The 19,733-nt window shown below is 40.1% G+C and overlaps 1 protein-coding gene across 1 annotated transcript in view; it reads right to left on the bottom strand.

Moving 5' to 3' along the window:
* Positions 1–15,737: 15,737 nt before the first annotated feature.
* Positions 15,738–19,733, bottom strand: part of COL4A1 (collagen type IV alpha 1 chain) — a 124,487-nt gene continuing 120,491 nt past the window's right edge. The window contains exon 52 of the mRNA XM_030477905.1: positions 15,738–18,811. Coding sequence (XP_030333765.1) covers positions 18,730–18,811 — 82 coding nt within the window. The 3' untranslated portion in view covers positions 15,738–18,729. The remainder of the gene's footprint in view (positions 18,812–19,733) is intronic.

Raw genomic sequence — 19,733 nt, 5'->3', positions numbered from 1 at the left:
TACAAGGACACAGGGTTTTTTCCATCCAGTATACTGAAGATCCAGAGATCTTTTCCAGTCGTATGCTTCTTAACAAACAAATCTGTCTCCTTTGCTCCAGGATGAGGACTTTTTCTGTGACATCAGCATGGGCACCTTCACTGAACTTGGCTTTTCTTTCTGGCATGTATGACAAAACTTAGCAGATTTGTCAGTGCAGATGCAGAATGAAGCACTGTTCAAGCCATTTGCCTTCCAAATTTCCAGGAAATTTCAGCTGTATTGGTTTTAGGTACTTAATTCTGTCACTCAGAGTATTTCATGCAGGTAATATGTGTTCCCAGATAGTGTCTGGGTTTTTTTCCAGAAACTGCTTAGAGCCAAGGTCTCTCACAGAGGTCTGCTTTGTCTAGTATCTAGCTAAATGATCAGCATTGTTTGCTTCTGGATAATGAAGGACAACAGTTTCAGTGGTGTGTGCTAAGGATTATTAAAGGTATACCTAAATTCACTTGATAAGAGCTCTGATTTAATAGGACTGACCCAAGCAATATGGACATTGCAATTTTAGAAGTATAGTCACTGTGTTACTGCATTTAATAGTCATTAGCTTTCCACAGCTAATAAAAAAATAACTTTATGTAGCAGCTTTTGGGTTAACAAGCAATTCTAGGGAATATGTAGAGATAACTTCATATTTTACCTATCAGTGTCTCTTGGGGAAACGACTTTCTTTAGTACATTCATGGACTGCCCCAAATGTCCAAATTAATTCAGGTCAGGTGGCTCAGCTTTGTAGGTTATCTCTTTGTCAGGGTGAAGAGAGACACTAGCAGGGGCTCAATAGGCAGACTTTGGTTTGTTTATTCTCTGTGTCTTTTTTAATTTGCTGCTGTAAGTAATTTAAAACTTTGCCAACATTCTTTTTGCTACGAAACTCTCACATTTAGGATATGAAAGCAAGTAGGCCCAAAGAGGTGGTAAGATCTTCTCTCCAGATCACATCAATACTGGGAAAGTCTTCAGGAAAGCTTGTCAGTGTACAGGTGTTGCACTTAAATGGCAACAAAGTGCTTTGTTTTATGGTAGCTAGTCGGATTCAGAGGTTAGAGCCACTCCTTACCTCTGCTACAATTTACAGCATTGCCACACAGTAAAATGCCACTGCCAGGCATCTCCTCTGTGCTGCTGTTTCACCTCCTTTTAATGACAGTGAGATGCAGTACGAGTGTACAGGACTGCACAACAGTGAGACACAGAGCTCAGCTGGGAACGAGACCCTGAATGGGGAGTTACATCCTCTCAGAGACTGCAGAAAAAAAAGGAGTACGCCTTCTGAATGAGAGGAGGTGCGAATGCATTAAAAATGCATCCACTCATTACAAATGCATCCTTCAGGTAAAATTCAGCCTATGTTACTTACTGAAATGAAGTAGGCAGTATGTGTGTTTTCATTTTATGTCTTTTGCTTGATGGCTTTTTTGTTTTCAGTCTGTGCTATGGCTTTTTTGTTTTCAGTCTGTGCCTGTTTCCTTTATATTGGATACCACATTCTATGCATTTTTGCATTACAAGGGTAACCTTCTCTTTCCCCACAAGATTTGACTTCAAAATTTGATTCAAAGCCTAACACTGTGTGGCTGGATGTTATCTGCTACTCAGTGATTCTCTCAAAGGTACTGGTTTACCCCATACACTCCACAAGTAACAACACTCTGTCACTGAGATCAGAAATTTTTTAGCTCTTCTTCTTTCTCCCATCTACCATTATCTTCGTTCACCACACATTGTCCAGTTTGTCAAAATCATGGGCATCTGCACAACCTCGATTACGAGTTCAGCAAAATTTGAAGTCTCTGATGCACACATTTGGATGATTCACAGTTGGAGAGCTCGTTTTCTCTTAAGCCCACTGTTTGGGTTTTTTTTTTTACCCTCAACAGGGTAGAGCTTAGCTTAATACCTGCATCTGAGAGCAGTTGAAACTACATGCACATATCCTTGCACATCCATGGATACCACATGCAATCTGGTCTAGTGGAAGGTGCCCCTACCCATGGCAGGGGAATTGGAATCAGGTGGTCTTTAAGGTCCCTTCCAACCCAAACCATTCAATGATTATGTGATTCTATGTACATACAAGTAAGAAACTAGAAGGGACTAATTCAGCAACCCTCCCACATATACACAAATAATTAAGCAGCATTTAGGGAATTTGCATGATCCTCAGAGGTCTGCTTCTACCCAACAAAGGTAGGTCAGGGCCAAAACAGGTGACTGTTTTCACAAGCCTGGTACAGAAGTTTTCCAAGGTAGAATGGGGAACAATTGTAGAGCTCATAAGTCTGGAGGATCTGAAGCCAGTGGAAAATTTCTGAGAAATGGTCTTAAATTACAGCAGTTCCTATAGCTGTTGTGGGTTACGCCCAGCGATGTGTCAGTTGCCGGAACATGGTCAGTAATGGACTGAGCACACCTTTCCCTGCTTTCCCTGCTTTTTTATTTCTCAGAAGACTCAAGAGTCTCTTATTCTGAACCTCTAGCGCTAAGTTAATAAAAATAAAGATCAATGACTTACTACACATGCTAGGTTTTACTTACTGGAGCATTTAAAGATGCCGAGAATGCAATTTCTCAGCCTGTAAGTTGAAGTAGTTGATGGGGAGGGGGTGGAGAAGCAGCAACACAAGCACAGAGTACTGAAGGCATCATAACCTGGTGGGAAAAGTACGGCCCAGGTGTGTGGTGGAGACATCATGGGCTATCAAAGAGTGGCATGTATCTGTACGGGAACGATGGTCACTGTCTTCCAGTGCTTTTTTCCTAGAAAGCTGACGAAGAAAGGAGCCCTGGGTTGTACAACCTGGACTTCAGTTCTGTAAGAAAAAGAAAATCAGGCTGATGAAGGAATGACAACATTGTGCAATATCACTGTCCAAACCAAGGATATGCTAGAAGGGTGAGATCAAGGTTGGAGGGTCTTCACAGAGTGTTTTTATTTTTCAGAGTGCTATATTCTCCATTCCTGAGTCTGATTTGCTCCCTTGCCATGGTCCCTGCTCTACATTTAACTACGAACCAGAGCTTCCCCAATAACAAGAAGTATCTTGGTAATTAGGGACTCAGAAAGGCTGTGGAATCAGCACTGCTGTATAAAGCAGTGGCTCTACGGGATTCCACTGGCTAAAGACATCAGAGAGTGCTTCTGAACCTGAAACTCATTTCTGTGAATGATGGTGCTGTCCAGGTTCAAGAGTCTTTGAAGTATACATGCTTTTATATTCCATAATGCACTCAGTGAGAAGCAATTAAAAATGACAGGGTAGATGTTGCACAAAATTGGAAGCAGTGAGAATAAATAATACTGAAGTAGATATTGAGGGTACTGCAAGAGACTAGTACAATTAGTAGTACATTGAGGTTGGAAGGGACCCCCGGGGGCCACCTTGTCCATGTGTTAGCTGCACTGTAGGAACTATCTATCTTAGGAATATTTAGGAGAAGGGCCTCACTTTTTTAGATGGTGGCAACAAATGGATGACATTAGACGTTTGTCATGGGAGTATGAAAAAGTGCAAGTAGTTGGGTGAAGAGTTAGGAAAGTAACTACAGAAACCTTAAAGTATCCATAGAAAGTGATGATAAGAGAGTTGCCATGTCAGAGCTTATTTTGATGGACAAGCTGATTCACTGCTGATTTAGAATATTTATGCTTGCCTGTATATTAGTGATCATTATCGGGTTAAACTCATTTGACAACAGTACTGCTACTAATCAGCATTGTATTTTATTAAGCTTTAAATTGTCATTTTTTTGGATGTATGAACTAATTGGCAACATTAGAAAATGGAACTGTATATATAGAGTGAGAAACACTTTGAAAAAGTATGTGAGGAAATGCTTCAGAACTAGTTCTTGGGTGCTAAATTAAAAACCATGATTGAGCAACCAGGAAATATTCAAAGGATTAAAAAGAAGGAAAAAAAAATGCAGGGTGATAAAGAAATCCTCAAAACAAATATTTAGAATCTGGGAAGGAAAGAAAAATGTCAGCGATGATTGATAGGTTTTAACTTTAAAAAGGGAGGAGATAGTGGTAGCTAAAGGAATCAGTGAAATGTCACCAGTCACAGCTTCCAGTACTAAAGGGGCCTACAAGAAATCTGGAGAAGGACTTTTTACAAGAGTATGTAGTGACAGGGCAAGAGAGGAAGGCTTTAAACTGACAGAGGGAAGGTTTAGATTAGACATTAGAAAGAAATTCTTCACAGTGAGGGTGGTGAGACACTGGCACAGGTTTCTCAGAGAAGTTGTGGCTGCCCTATCTCTGGCAATGTTCAAGGCCAGGCTGGATGGGGCTTTGAGCAACCTGGTCTCATGGAAGGTGTCCCTGCCCATAGCAGGGGGCTGGAACTGGATGGTCACTTTCAATCCAAACCACTCTATGATTTTATGCTGCTGGCAGTCTCTGCTGACAGGGCTTGCTACTGGCTCCTGTTCAGATCACTGCCCCAGAGCTCCTTCCCCAGAGCCTCTATCCAGGCAGATTTTCCTCAGCCTGTACCATTGCAAAACACTCTTCCTTCCCAGGTGCAGCACTTTGCGTTTGGTTTCTTGAGTTTCATAAGGTTCCTGTTGGCCCTTCCCTCCAGCCTGTCTAGGAGCCTCTGAATGACAGCCCTTCCATGGAGAGTATTGGCTGGCAACCCCCAATTTGGCATTTTCTGCAAACCTGATGAGTGTGCTCCATGACCTCCTCCAGGTCACTGATAGCAACATTAAGCATGACAGGTCCAAGGATAGACCTTGCAGTACCTACTCTGTTGCATGATCCAGGCAGAAAATGATTCACTGACCATGACCCTCTGAGTCTGACCATCTAACTGGTTTCTTACCAATCTAGTTGTCCACCTATACAGGCTATAACATTGCAGGAGACAATGTCAAATGTTCATTTGTTAACACAGATATGTTTTTGATACTGTTTCAGACATTCACTCAGATCATGGTTTCATGTCACTCGCCTGCTTCTCTATAGGGTCACAGAGGTGGAACCATTTTGTCCAGAATTCAGGCACTTAAGCAGAAGTCCATGTCTTTTCACCCGATATGTGTACCAGTCATTCAAAGGATATTTGTGATTAAGACAAGGATTCTAGTAGCCATGTGGCACTAGGACTTGGTGTTATTAAGACGGGACAGAACAGAAAGTGATGTAAATGGAAAAGATGATGAATGTTTACCTCCTTGAAAGTATTTTCCTTGTGGAGTATGAGTTGAGTACACTGCCATCTACAGGTTGTCAATACAGCACCCTCTGGGCAATGTTCTATTATTTTAATCTTTCCATCACTGACCCTGGCTTCTGTTCTGTTTTCCTACAGTCCATGAGCATTCCTTCGGGTAATGGACTTCATTGGACTAGATTTATAGTGACAGTGGCCTACAAGTCATGCTGATGGAAAATTCATTATGGTTTGGGATTAGTTGCTAATCTTTGGGATTATTAAAACTATACCACTTGGACATTCTTCTTTTTGTTTTAATTGTCTGTGTTATGAACAAAAGGCATGGCCAGTCTAACATCTGGTGTATGTGTATGATTTCTTATGAGCATTGACAGACAAATAAATATGAGCTAATTTCAAAGTGACCTTCTCCTTCCACCCGTATTAGAATGTTCTGACAAAATTTGTAATTAACTGAAGTCTTTTTATAGCAGCAATGAACATAATGACCAGGGACATAGTTTCCAGGCTGCCCTCTCTCTGCTCAGTTTCCTGTCATAGCCATGGCTCCAGTTGGGCTGCATACATCAGGGTAGCGCCTTTACTCTGGCAGAGCGCAAAGTCGCAGCAGCCTCCACTGTGGGGATTTGACTTCACAGCGGATAGAATTTCTAACTGGAAATAACGATGCTTTGGAAGTATCTAGTAAACCCCAGCTGGCCATATGTCCTGTTGTTCACAGAATGAAATGGAGATTAATCCATCAGCAGTCATCCACAGATGATTCGTTCCTAAATACTAGAAAAATACGGTTTGGTCTCTCTATAATACATTGCTAAATTATATCGATTTTTAGTTCAGTTTACGGTTCATGCTTCAGCCTATGGTAAGAAAAAAACTCATGGATTCATGACAAAGACTTAAACTATACTGTGAGCTTCCTGGCAACAGCACCAATTGAAACGGTTCCTTGCTACTTGACTATAATACAAACCCCCTCAAGCTCCTGTGGGCAATGAAATAGCTTCTTGCCTTTCAGTTTCCTTAAAGATTGAACAGTGTAGCAGGAACCTCAGCAATCTGACAGAAAACAGAGGACAGCTAGCAGTTTGCAATTTTAACCTCTTTTTGTTTGTTACCCAACGTGTCTTCACATCCCTCTGGAAGCATGTGAGGACCATGATCCCATCTGACAGGGTACGGCTGAGGAAAGAAAATTCTGACTCATTACAAAAAAAAATCACGCTTCTTTGGCAACACGCCAACGTGACACACATGACGGAGTGCAGCCACTTGTGAAATAATTAACACTCGCAGAGGCTTGTTTGATGCGATGGTTTGAATGACAAATGTCACTGCATTCCTAATGTACTCTTAGTGACCTACACATAGACACTTATCAAATAACATGTGTAAAATCAGGCATTTCAGCAGCATTTGGCTACCTAGGCTCAGAGGAAGAAAGTGGAGCAGAAATAGTGCCTTTAATGTTAGCAATGATTGATTTGGGGTTAGTACTGCAGCATGAATCATTATGTCACAGAAGCACAGAACAGCTGAGGCTGGAAGGGACCACCGGTGATCATCTAGTCCAACCTCCCTGCTTAGGCAGGGTCACCTAGAGCACATTGCTCGGGATTGTGTCCAGATGGCTCTTGACTATCTCCAGGGACGGAGACCCCACAACCTCTCTGGGCAACCTACTCCAATGCTCAGTCACCCTCATAGTAAAGTTCTTCCTCATGTTCAGGTGGAACTTCCTTTGTTTTAGTTTGTGCCCATTGCCTCTTGTCTTATCAGCTGGCACCACCAAGAAGAGTTTGGCCCCATCCTCTTGACACCCTCCCTTCAGATATTTACATGCATTGATGAGATCCCTCCTAGGCCTTCTTTTCTCCAGGCTGAACAGGCCCAGTTCCCTTAGCCTGGCCTTATAGGAGAGAGGCTCCAGACCCTTACTAATTCTAGTAGCTCTGAGCAGGACTTGCACAAGGAGCTCCATGTCTGTCTTTTACTGGGAAGCTGGGCAAACGTAGTACTATCATATCGTCTTTTAAGATGCTTCAACATTTCAGAAGGAATATTTTTATACAGCTGTAAAGTACTGTCAGTAATTGACAGTAATTGTGGAGACAAGGGCAGCAGCGGGTGTGGACATGGCCTAAGAGTAGGCACCGCGTGTGTGAAGAAGTTGGGCTCTAGCTCTAGTCCCTGGCTCGTGAGCATCTTTGCCTCAGCTCCTCTACCTGCAAAACAAGGAAGATCAATAACATTGCAGAAGCCCAAAACAAATGGCATTATGTAAGGTTGAAAGCTTGGCATTTGATGACAATTTTGTGTTTACAGTGCGCTTTGATGTGGCCACTGAGAAAGGACGAGAGCAGCAGGTAAGGAAGCAAGCCAGGTGCTTTCTTTGGACACCCAGATGGCAGTATGTACAGTGTCAAAGATGGCAAGAGAGCATGTATTTCCTGCTTCACAGGAAAATCATCCATCCAAGCAATTTTTGCTCCATGATGTTTAACTGAAGTCCGTTTTGTTTACGATTGTTTGTTACTGGGTACAATTAGTTACGTAGAGAACATATCCCAGAGAGTTATCTTGAAGATATGCATTTGTATACTTCAAAAGATTTCTGGCAACTCACCTCCATAAAGTAGCAGGTACCAAGCCAAAAGAAGACCTACAAAACTGAAAGATTAAAAGTAGTTCTTAGAAAGAAAGTCAAGTTTCCCACATAGGAAAAAATTAAAGTGGCAAGATTTTCACAGAGAAGACCTTGTTGTTAAGCAAAAGGTAAGAAACTCCTTTATTGTGCCAAGAAAATTAATACTAGAAGAGATGCTCCAAGCTGTAGGGTTTTTTAAACTAAAGGTTTTTGTTGTTTATTCTCACTGTTTAAACCTTTTCCAAGTAGACTAAGAGGACAGAAAACGAATCCAATCAGAAGTTTCTAGTTTGCCCTTAGAAAAGGGCAGACTTTGAGTGTATGTAGTAGAAGAACAGGAGAGTAGAGAGCCTTAGCACTGCAATTCCTCCCGTGCTGTAAGCAAGCAAGATACCTTTGTATCTTTTTGTGGAGCATTTTACTCACTCTTGTGCTTTCACCAGGCTGCTCTTGTTACCATGTCAAAAGAGGATTTCTTTTGCTGCAGAAAATATTCTTGGGCCTATTGCTCCCAGAATTAACTTCTAAGCAGGACCAGATGAGGATGTGCCCCTAATATTGACACACGGAAGTTATACCACTCTGAAACAAAACAGAGGGGTAGACACTACATGATGTCGTGGTGTTTGTCTCTGAATAATCTGTAGGAGTAGAGGACAGGGAGAGACAGATGCTTGGGCTAACACATGTGACACACTGAAGAGAACTAGACGTTGTTGGGATTTTTAACTGTTATATTCATAACAGAGAGCAAAAGTCAGAATAGCTGGTGGCTGAAAAGGAACAGGTCTCTTCAGTTTGCTTTCCTTTCATCAGGAAAACACGCTGTTTGTACAATCAGACACAGTTTTCAACAATGGATTGGCTGGAGATGAGTCACTAAAACGAATAATCCTTTTTAATCTCTATGAAAAACATCCTGTTAGTGTTGCCATATTCTAGGAATTGTTATAACAGGAGCAGCACAAGGATTAAGTGCTTAAACCTGTCCCACCAGTACAAGTTTACTGCAGCAGAATCTCTCTGTCGGTAATGAATCTCCACTTCTCCTTTCAAAAAAGTAGAGAATATTCCTACTCTGTGTTTCTTTTTCTATAACAAGCCCTCCAGGACCCACCAATGCTTTGGTTATTTAAAAAAAAAAAAAAATAATTTAGATCAACTCATAACACACACTGAGGATGAAATAAAAGTAAAGATCACAAGTTCACCAAGACCACACCGGTGCCTGTTCTCAATGCCTTTCACTGAGAGCATTACATTTCTGCCAATAAACCCTCCAGAGGGTAAGAAATCTGTAGACTCAACACTGTCCTTTCTGCGCTTTGCAGTGCAGTGCTGTGCCTCTTTCAAAAGGTGAATGATTCTAGGAAGTGATTAAAATATGTAGGATATTCTCTGTAGCATAATGCCGAAGCCTGTGCTTTCAATACCAAATGCAAAAAGGCTGTCAGCTATAAAGCATGAAAAAGCTATGCAGCTACCTGACAGGAACGATTAGTCTCATGAGTTATGAAAATTGCTAGAGGAGGCAGATGACTGCTTTGTTTTCCCCACAATACTTAAAATGGCAAGAGCTTGCTAAAATATTTAGTGTTAATAAAAACTGATGACAAGCTCTTACTGGTCTCCTTTCCAGAAGCAAGAGTTCAAGAAGATTGCTTACTTTCACTGGCTCTCTCACATTAAGGTGTCCAAAAGATGTTGACGGTGATGCAATACAGAACCCACGCAGACATCCCCAATTAATAAATTGACAAGGCTTTACCATTAGCAGGTGGCCAGGCAGTGCTTGTTTTGAGGACTTCTTTTTAAATACACCACAAGGGATTTTTCAAGGTGCTCGATCCTTACCAGCTCTGCTCCTGTGGACTAACATTGACTTGAGCAGAAGGAGAGTGGCACTAGCAGTATTTGCACAGTGAGGCAGTTGTTGTGTTTGTAGGCTGTGCACCTTGGCCATGTCACAACCCCAGAGCATATCTACCCTGCAACGTACCCACCAGTCCTAACTCACTGAGTGCCCACATCATGAACCTGATGGGACTCACTACCAGCTTGCCCACCCTTTCCTGTGCTTCCGGGCTTCTTCCCAAAAGCAAGGGGGGTGGAGAGGGAACAGTCTGCATCCTTATCTCCCTTCAAGGTGGAGCTGATTCAGAGCTAAAATTCACACCTAGATCTCTCCAGCTCTTGGCATATCTTCTGCCTTCACTGAGTGATGAAAAACTACAGAGCAGAACTTCTTAGCACTTACACATTAGGTTCACCTTTCTGTCAGCTGGATTTTAATATGTTTTGGACAAGTAATACTGATAATGGAATAATAGTTCTTAGATGTGATATATATATAACAACTATTGGTTTTATATATATTTAATATCTATTTTATATCTATACATATCTATATAGACATACACTCCATAATCCCACCAGAACATAGAATGGTAATATCTGATAATAGGAAACTACAGATACAGCCAACAGCTGTGCATTTCTTTCCAGTAAGTGCTAACACAGCTTGGGATGGAAAGTGTCTCAGTTCTTCAGTTCTGCCAGCCCAGGCTCCAAATCTCCCTTCTTTGATGGTTATAAAGGGTTCTCCAGGCTGAATTTCTTTTTAAAGGTCAATTCACACCCAATTTACTAAGTCCTTTCTCTATTGAACAGGAAGAGCTTTTAGGTCCTCCTTGAAACTATGTGAAGGAGTTTTAGGCTTTTGATCTCAGAATACGGACAGCTAGAATGGATCGAGGAGGACACCTATAAGAATCCGTATGTCAGGATAACTGGTTATCCAGAACATCGTTTCCTGGCCATCATTTCTCCTTCTATCCTGACTCTTCCTGGAGCCCAAAGAAAAAGAGAATAAGTGATACACTGTCTTTCCTGAAAAGAAAATTCTTGCCTCATTTTATCTATCATTAGTTTGCTTCAGAAGCTCTACTTTGAATACCATACATTAGTAATTTTCTTCTTCTTCGGGAAAGTCACTGTGAAGAGAGACTCATTAGGCACCTTCTCTCATGTTATTTGACATCTTACATACAATACCCACATATCTGATCCAGCTGTCATTTCAAAACTACTGCAACTCTCTGGATTCTCTATAAGATTGTATAAAGTTTAACAAATGCAAGGGAATACGGAAAAACCAAACAAGTATTTCTTTTCCCCACCCCTGTTCAGGAATGCCCTCTTTGGGGCAGACAGGCAGGGACAGGCCCAGCGCAGGAGTTAAGGACTGACTTCTTTTCTAACTAACTACATGTAATTTCATTCCTATTTTTCCTGCTTGTAAACTGAGAGAAATGGCATTTATTTGCAATGTAGAAATATATGAATCAAAAGTCTTGTATATCAGTTTATTCTAACTAATAGTTGGAGACAGTTACTACTAAACTCCTGTGGGTTAACTTTATAGATACATACATAAACATAACCTTTTGTCTGAGTTTGTGGCTCTTCATATATTAGCATCCAAGGTACTTTTGTTATAGGAAGCAGAAAAAAATTTGTTGTCACAAGTCTATGCAACTATATAAAACTAGGTTAACTCCGTAAGAATGATAAGAATGTCCTCTGCTAAACCTTAGTGCCTCATGGAAGAGTTGGCCGCATGTGAAAGGAGGTAGATGGTCTTACATGTTCCCTCTCCTAGTACTTGCTGCCACATGATGAGTTAATATTTGATTAGACAGTGGTGTATCTATGACACCTGTTCACCAGGGAGACTAGGCCAACAACTGATGTAATCTACCTTATTATATACTTAATGATAGAGGAGAAGTGCAGCTTTTTCAGCTTCCCACGTCTGCTTTTCATTTCCTCTCCTACACATTCCTGAGGGGTCAGGTTCAGTGCCTTGCAAGAGCAAACAACTACAAAATTTCTCTCTCTCTCTCTTTGTGATTCTCTGCAATTTGGCTGAAAAAGAGGAGGAAAAGTTAAACAATTTCCACTGTACTGTGTGTTTCTAGAAAGAAATCTACCTCTTCCTAATAGTTATTAATATATGTGTGTTGGATATATTCATCTGATATGACAGATGAAGACAAAAAATAGCAAAAAATATGTCGGTACCAAAACTACACAGAAGAGCTCATTTTTTCTGTAGTGGTGAATCAATTGCTTGGCCAGTTAACAGATCCTCTTCACAAATGTCCTCTCAGACAATCCCAGGCTTCGATTAGTAAGTCCTACTCAGCTTTTTAGGTCAGGTCTCTGAAAAAGGAAATGGCTGTGAGTGAACGCTTGCAGTTGCTCCAGAGCACCTCATCTGAGCAGAATCCCAATTATTCTCACTGCAGAATTATTCGCACCTGTGATCCTCAGGTCGCAGTGGCTTCCTCTAGGAATGCTGTGCTTCTGGTTTGCACCACTAGCAGTCACAGTGATCTTCAGAATCTGATGATTTTTATTTCAAATATATAAGGTTTTGTTCTACTCAGCCAGTGTGATTCTGTTTGGTTTTTTTTTTAATTTGGCCTTCAAAACTTCTATAGCTTTCCTGTTAAGAAATCCCCATCTTTATAGGGAATTCCTCAAATTCCCTCATAACTGTAGATGTTCAGAGCATTTCAGATATTGCCTTTCTTACTCTGAGCAACTGTTGTTATAAAATGTATATAGAATCTAGATAGTATTTTCTCAAATTTCCATTTCAGATTTTTCTCTCCCATTTTAAACAGGTCACCATCTATCACTGAAGTAAGATTTACCTTTGAAGAGAGGAGGAGGAGAGCTGCGGTGTATTTTTATTGGAAGGCCAGCACTTCTTTTCTATGTTTTTTTTTTTTATTGGGAAAGGGAGGGCTGGGAATAAGACGGTATATCTTTCACTGCCCTGGGCCAGACCATTTCCTTAGTTCAGGGAGAATGCTACAGGGCCTGGATGGTATTAGCTTTGAACGGAGATGGTCAACAGTTCCCAATTGCTTATCAAGGGTGGTCAAAAAATCTGTGAAAAAGCTGTAGTCAGTCTGTGTGAAAATGAGAGCAAACAATCATTTCATTTGTAGATGTGCCTGTTGAACTACCAAGAGTTCATTCACTTCTGGTACTCACCTTCTCACCCACCAAGAGTTCCTGCAGACACTGCAGCACATCCATGCTAGCATAACAGGAGGATAACATAGATGTCAACAGAACTATAAACTGATACTCCCTGGGACTGCCCGGGAAGTCAGTCGGTGTTTGACAGCACAGCTAGCATGGGGATTCCCAGATACATTTTTGAAAGCGGTATGCAGAAACAATTCTCAACGTGGGATTCCTATGATTGCATTTCAAGTCCCTATAATTTTGCTGACACTTTGATCTCATCTCTCAAACAGGTTCACGTCCAAAATTAGGCTGGAAAAAATGCTGTAATTATTTAGATGAAATAGGAAGAGGGGAACATCTTCCACTGCCAGCTACTAGCCCACAAAGATAACAAAAGCTTTGATAGCAGAAGATAGCATCGGGCACGTGCTAGCACTCTCCGCTTTGCACCTCTTCCAGGAACTGAGGGCGAGAAATGACCACTATGGTGCGAGCCTGAGAGGTACGTTACAGTGAAGCATACAGGGAGTAACACTGGTCTAAAAGCTGTGCGCTAATAATAATAAAAACGATTGATCAATGCTCTTTAAACTGTTTTACAAGGACTTTCTCCCCTGCCCAAGCCATTTGACGTGTTTATTTACTACAGAGTAAATCATACTTCATAGAGCTGAGATGACAAATGAAGCCTGCCACAATTCCGCATTAAATGTAACATGTTTTCTTAGGCAAGACAGGAGTTGACAGAGCATCAAATGATCATGTTCCATCTATAACTTTCACTTTGTCAAGTCTTCTGTCCTCTGCATGCCAATTATAATAAATACAGCTGACTGCATATAGTCAGAGGAAAATGAAGGCAGGTCTCTAACATGTAAAACTAAAAGATTCAGACATTTGTACATCTTTTGATTGTTTACAGAAAAGCAACACTGTCTTAAGACAGTAAGAAGCTGGAAAGGAATATATCTTTACAAATCAACAGTGAAATATAAGTAGGAATATTCAGCTCAGAGTAACATCCTCTACAGTGGGAGCTGAAGATAGAAGGTGGTGTCAGGACGCCTGGCTGGGTGAAATATCTTTACCTTAGGAAGCTTTTCAGGGTTCATGAAAAGTCATACTGATTTATCCTCCCACAGGTATTAACACCTCAAGCAACACAATAAGCATATTGTTTGCTAGAGAGAAATAACCAAAACCACACACACTCCCTCCTTGCATTTTTTGGAAGGACTTTCTCCTGACATTCTGAATGAAGAGAATGGTTTAAAAAAATTGTATTTTCAGAAAATTCTATTATCATAGAAGCATTCTATGATTCTAAATTATTTTTGAGGTTGTTCTGACGGCTAGTACATTTTTCACAAAGAACATGTGGTACTTCTTGCTCAGCTGTTAGTGCTACAAGTTTGCATATTATTTTATTTATAATTATGCTGTACAGACCTCCCCCAATATTACAAACACAATTAATACCAAGATCTTACTAAATAAACTATACTGTAATTAATGGATGGGTGGAATGATTTCCTTCTCTCTTGTCTTACCTCAGCCTGGAAGCAGAGAGGCTGTTTCCATGTGGCCACTGGGTAGTTCTTTTCCTAATAATGATTAATTATATCCCAGACCATTACTGGTCTTGGCAGTAGCCTCAGCCTGATTTATGCATAGAAGGATCCACACCGGTCTCATGTTCTCAGTGTTATCTAATTCTGAATGTGAGGTTTGTAAGAAAGGCTATTTCTGTATGAAGAGATAGAAACAAGCTGCCATGAACAGCAAAGAGGAATCTCTGCTGCAGCCTCAGGCAGAAGGCTGCTGGACTCCTTCCGAAGGCGCAAGTGCAGGCATAGCCAGCCACCGATACCAGAGCAAGGGACAGAAATACAGGCAGGTACCAAGACACCTGTGATTTCAAATTGCCAATGGTATTTCTTTGTGCCAGTTGTAAGAGGGTAGAGTTACATTGGATATTAGGAAGAAATTCTTCACTGTGAGGGTGGTGAGGCACAGGCACAGGTTGCCCAGAGAAGCTGTGGCTGCCCCATCCGTGGCAGTGTTCAAGGCCAGGTTGGACACAGGGGCTTGGAGCAACCTGCTCTAGTGGAAGGTGTCCCTGTCCATGGCAGCTGGAGCTAGATGGTCTTTAAGGTCCCTTCCAACCCAAACCATTCGATGGTTCCATGATTCTATGATTTTTTGTTTACTGGGTTTAGTGGGCTCTCCGAGACCCACATGCCTGTCTCTGTTTTACGTCTTTATGTTCTGCCTTATGTAGTTAGTGCAGATTACCCAGGATTTGTAAAACATGAAAAGTAGGAAAGGAATTCTGAAGAAGTCATGCAGCTTTACGATTTCAGTCATATAAAGGCACGGCTCTAATACAATCACTTTTCTGAGAGCCTACTAGGGGGATATTGTTCTCAGAAGTACTGTTTCATAGAAAGAAGTACGTTTCATCAACGAAGTTGCCACTATGGAAAGGATAAAAGATATAATTATAAACTAAATGTACATCTATCAGAACAGACACACACAGGCTAAGAGATCATTTGTGTCAAAATATATATTGGATTATTCCATTATATTCTATTTTTATATTGTCTATGTATAGGTTTTTTAATTCTTTTTTTTTTTTTTACTGAAGACTGCTCCATTCCTATCTCAGAAGGAACACGTCAGAAAAGAGACAGAGACTTCGGAAAACAGAGAACTGTCAGGCTGCTTGACATTTTAGTGGATTAGGAACAAGGCCTTTGTTAGTGTAGTTGTTAGTACCAATCTTACCATAAAGAGAGCAAGGGCACCACCTCCTGGTTTAGAAATGTATTTATTTGGGTCATGAAAGTTATTCTTCAAGTACTGCATTCAAAAACAGACAGGCCTACCAAACAAGCTGTACTTCTTTAGGAAAGCTTTCTCCTGAAATTTGAGCTTATGCAAGGCAATTTTAACAAATGATGTGTTTGCAGTTGCCTGTTCACACAACAAACGGTATGTAGCTACAATGCTGGCCATAAATGATGGAATATGGGGTAGTTACAGATTTGTGAAAGCAAGAAAGTGTTTCACACTTCTTTTCCACATTAGTACATGGGCTCTTCCTCACCCAGGGCATCAAACTCCAGCATTCACACCATTTTCAATAGATCTGATTGGTATTTGATAACCACTGAAACGTTTACTCGCTGACTTAAGTAGAAATAGCATCTTTAGCATGACAATGGTTTAGGTATTTTTATGAGCTGGAGGTCATGGAACAAATAATTATTACTATAGAATTAAGACATCAAACTATAGTTCAAACAGGTTTTGAACATTTTCGTATGACCTTGTTTCCAAAAGGCTTCTAGTTGAGAAAACACAGGTTAGTACATGGCCAGCTGCAGTGAGTAGTCCCTTCATTAGCAAAAGGAATTATATTCTTATGCACAGGTTTGATTTAGACATACATGAAGGACTTTATAAATTCAACTGTCTGGCAGTTCTGAGACAATTCAAATTAAGAAAATTAAATCCCTAGCTGACCAGGAGATAAGCTGTAGAGTGCAATTAAAAAGCCTGAGCAGCAACCTGGATCCTCTGAGTTAGAGCAGGCTGAATGTCTGCTTAATTCTTCCTAGAGGCCACAATGAATCGCCCTTAGCATAGTGTTTTCCTCTTCTTCTGAATAACGAGTGGCACTTTGGAAAACCCTGCATCAGGCTGATTAGACATAATCAGACTCTGGTATTTTACACTCTGGTAAGGGACTTTGTGAGGACTGGTGACTTATAAATAAAATGATCATCTGTCAAAACTTCCATGAGAGCTAAGAATCAGCGCCAAAGGAAGTGGCCAATTTCTATACAGAGGCCCTCCTCAGCCATTTGGCCAGACAATCCTCAAGGATTTTAGTGCAAGTGAGCTCAGAACAGCAGCAGCAGCCTCTTCACAAATTTTGGAAAACAACATGAAACATTAACAACTTCTGTGCCTTTGCCAAGGAAAAAGATATCACGGTCCATTTCCTCTTCAAGCAACCAGAGCCAAGATTCACCTTGCCCACTTACAAGCAAAATTATACGAGACATTTAATTTTTATCCTGTATAATTCAATTCTGCTTTGTACATGAAAATTCCAGGGAAGAGTGAAAAATGCGTATAACCTGATTGCTTCCCATGAGCTAAGATGAGGTTAGCAGATTTTTGTAACATGTTCACATCAAGCACATTTCAGTAACAGACACATAACCCCTGTTTTGTCTATTAGTACCAGTTCTCAGAAGATAGCAGTGGAGGTGTTGATACTGTGTCCTGTTTTCCCCTTTGGAAGATGCTTTGTACATCTGAGAGATGTGCAAAACAAAAATAATCTAGGATTGCATCAAGCTTGTGCATTTATTGGTGGCTTATTAAAAATTATTCATTGCTGTAAATGAATGCTAATAACAAATTAGTAAAAACTTTTTCTTTTCTTCTGGTTTTTTTTTTTTTTTTACAGAAATAGTTTTATTACAAACTTGAATTCTTAAGAAATACACATGTAAGAAAATACACAAAGGCCTTGGCATTTGCAAAAATCCTTTGGTATTTGCATGGTAATAGTCTATAAAACACTTTTGGACACAGATGTGCTCAAACAACGGTATCATTGCATAGAAATTCTTTAGAAATATTTCTGAGGCCACTTTGAAGAATTTTTTTGGCACAATATTAACAAAATTAAGGCCTTATACTTTTCAAAATCAAGTCATTCAGTGTGTGAGTAGTGTTTAAAACCCTGAAAAATATTAAATACAGAATAAAGACTATAAGCTTAAAGCAGGATTTACTATAATAAACACAAATAGCTGTTAACCTGGGTTCAGTCTCTGCAACTTCAGCATTGAAACGGCCTATTGTAAAATGAACATTTCACATCATATTTTGGCATTTAACACCTAATTCATGACACTGAAAAGAAGAAATCTTTTGCAAGCTTCTTTTTGAAATTATAAACTCAGAGCTTGATTTGCCTAATGGTCGATATCTATATAAATTACTAAAATATTTATATATATATTTTTTCTTGACCATTGCTGGATCATTCTTTATTCCACAGGAAAGTTTGTTCTACTGCATAAAGAAGCTGCATAGTACCAACATGGCAGAAACACTTACTCGCCTATTTGGGAAACCAATAGGCAATCTCTTCCAGATGTAGTCCCGTTAAAACCAACAGCACTAAAGACTACAAACAGAAGCAAAGGTTTGCAGGATGGCACTCTATGTTGTGAAAAAAACGGTTACATGTTGCTTAACCACAGTCTGTAATCCCAAAACTCTTTTTTACATTAGTATTGCTTTGTACAGGAACAATAAGTACATACCCAAGAGTCTGGGATTTTGAGACACCTAGATAACGGTAACAACAAACTTATCTGGGGAAGAAAAATGAATCTAAATATATAATACAAGAATGAGAAAGGGGGGTCAAACAGTATAAGGCAGAACTGCATACCTCCTAGCACCTTTGCATTTTTTCTGGATAAATGCTGACTTTTTATTCTATCAGTGCATTGCATTTATATAAAAAATACATATATTTTGATCAAAAGTGCCATTTGGCATATCAACGTTTGAAGCTTATCTTTGTTGTCTCTTTTCTTCTTCAGCAAGGACAGGGCCAGTAAAGCAGTGTGTGTTAGTTATGCAAGTTCCTAAAAGGCACTTTACTGTTTTCATATTGGACAACAATGAGGTACATATGATATATGTCTAGGCTTCATTGCTGTTAAACGAATAGCACCATATTGTGTGAAATTAGTTGAAATTCAAAAGTCATTATGTTTTTCTCATACAGACTTGACAACGGCTAACGTTTGAGCGCAGATCCCCTGCTTTCAAAGTTGAGGGAGTCGGTTTCCTGTTAAAGAAATGAAAAGGCCCATTAGCAATTGTTGATATCAACAGTTAGTTTTCAGGTTTAGAACTGACAACACAAACTTTGCATGCAGCCAAGTGCCTCTTTAAGCTGTGCTGAATTAAGAAGGTGTCCCTAAGTTCTCCAATGTATATTCACTTTTGGTCACAAACTATCACAAGATTAGTTTTAAACATTGATCACTTCCAGTTTAGAATTCAGTTCTGTCACAAGGCTGAACATTTTCTTAACCAAAAGGTACAACCTGTTTAATCAGCAATTTAAGAACATGCTGGAATTTGAGTAGTAGAAAAAAAGTAGGCAAAGAAACTGAAGACATTTGACTGTTCATGAGTATCTGCTAACTCTTGTGACTACACAAAAACGAAAAGCCAGAAAACAAATTATGCGATATACTATAGAAAAGACAAACCAAAATCTTTACTCTCTAACCTATCATAAGGTTATGCAACTGGAAATTTAGCATTTTCAGACACAAGTGTGCTTACATTTAACACTTTTCTTCAAAAAAGATGATAAGTTTATAGGAAAATGATGAGTATTTGTGAATCATGATGGTAGGACAGGTCCCCTGATCCGGAATTATTTTATTAATTTGAAATACAGTTTGTCTCCAGAAAAGGGTACGAAGTTGACAGGTCTCTGGGTAGGACGCAATGAATACAAACAACAGTAGTGCTGACTCCTCTGAATTTTCCTCTGACCAGCTTTTCTCTTTTCTAGGGAGCCAGTGCTTACCCCAGTGTAAGCAAATGGGCAAACGGGCTCTTTCAGTAGCTTTTCTGGTTGATGAGATTATCACAGCCCCAGTGATAATCATTCCCAATGCTCAATTTTTCTACTTAGTCAGTTGACAGCTGAGTAAGTAGAACACATAGACACATAGTCAAAACTGGCTAAACAA

Source organism: Strigops habroptila, chromosome 2 (assembly GCF_004027225.2).
Source record: "Strigops habroptila isolate Jane chromosome 2, bStrHab1.2.pri, whole genome shotgun sequence".
In the NCBI taxonomy this organism is placed as follows: Eukaryota; Metazoa; Chordata; class Aves; order Psittaciformes; family Psittacidae; genus Strigops; species Strigops habroptila.
The sequence above is the reverse complement of the archived record's forward strand: the minus strand, read 5'-3'. Positions and strand labels throughout refer to the sequence as shown.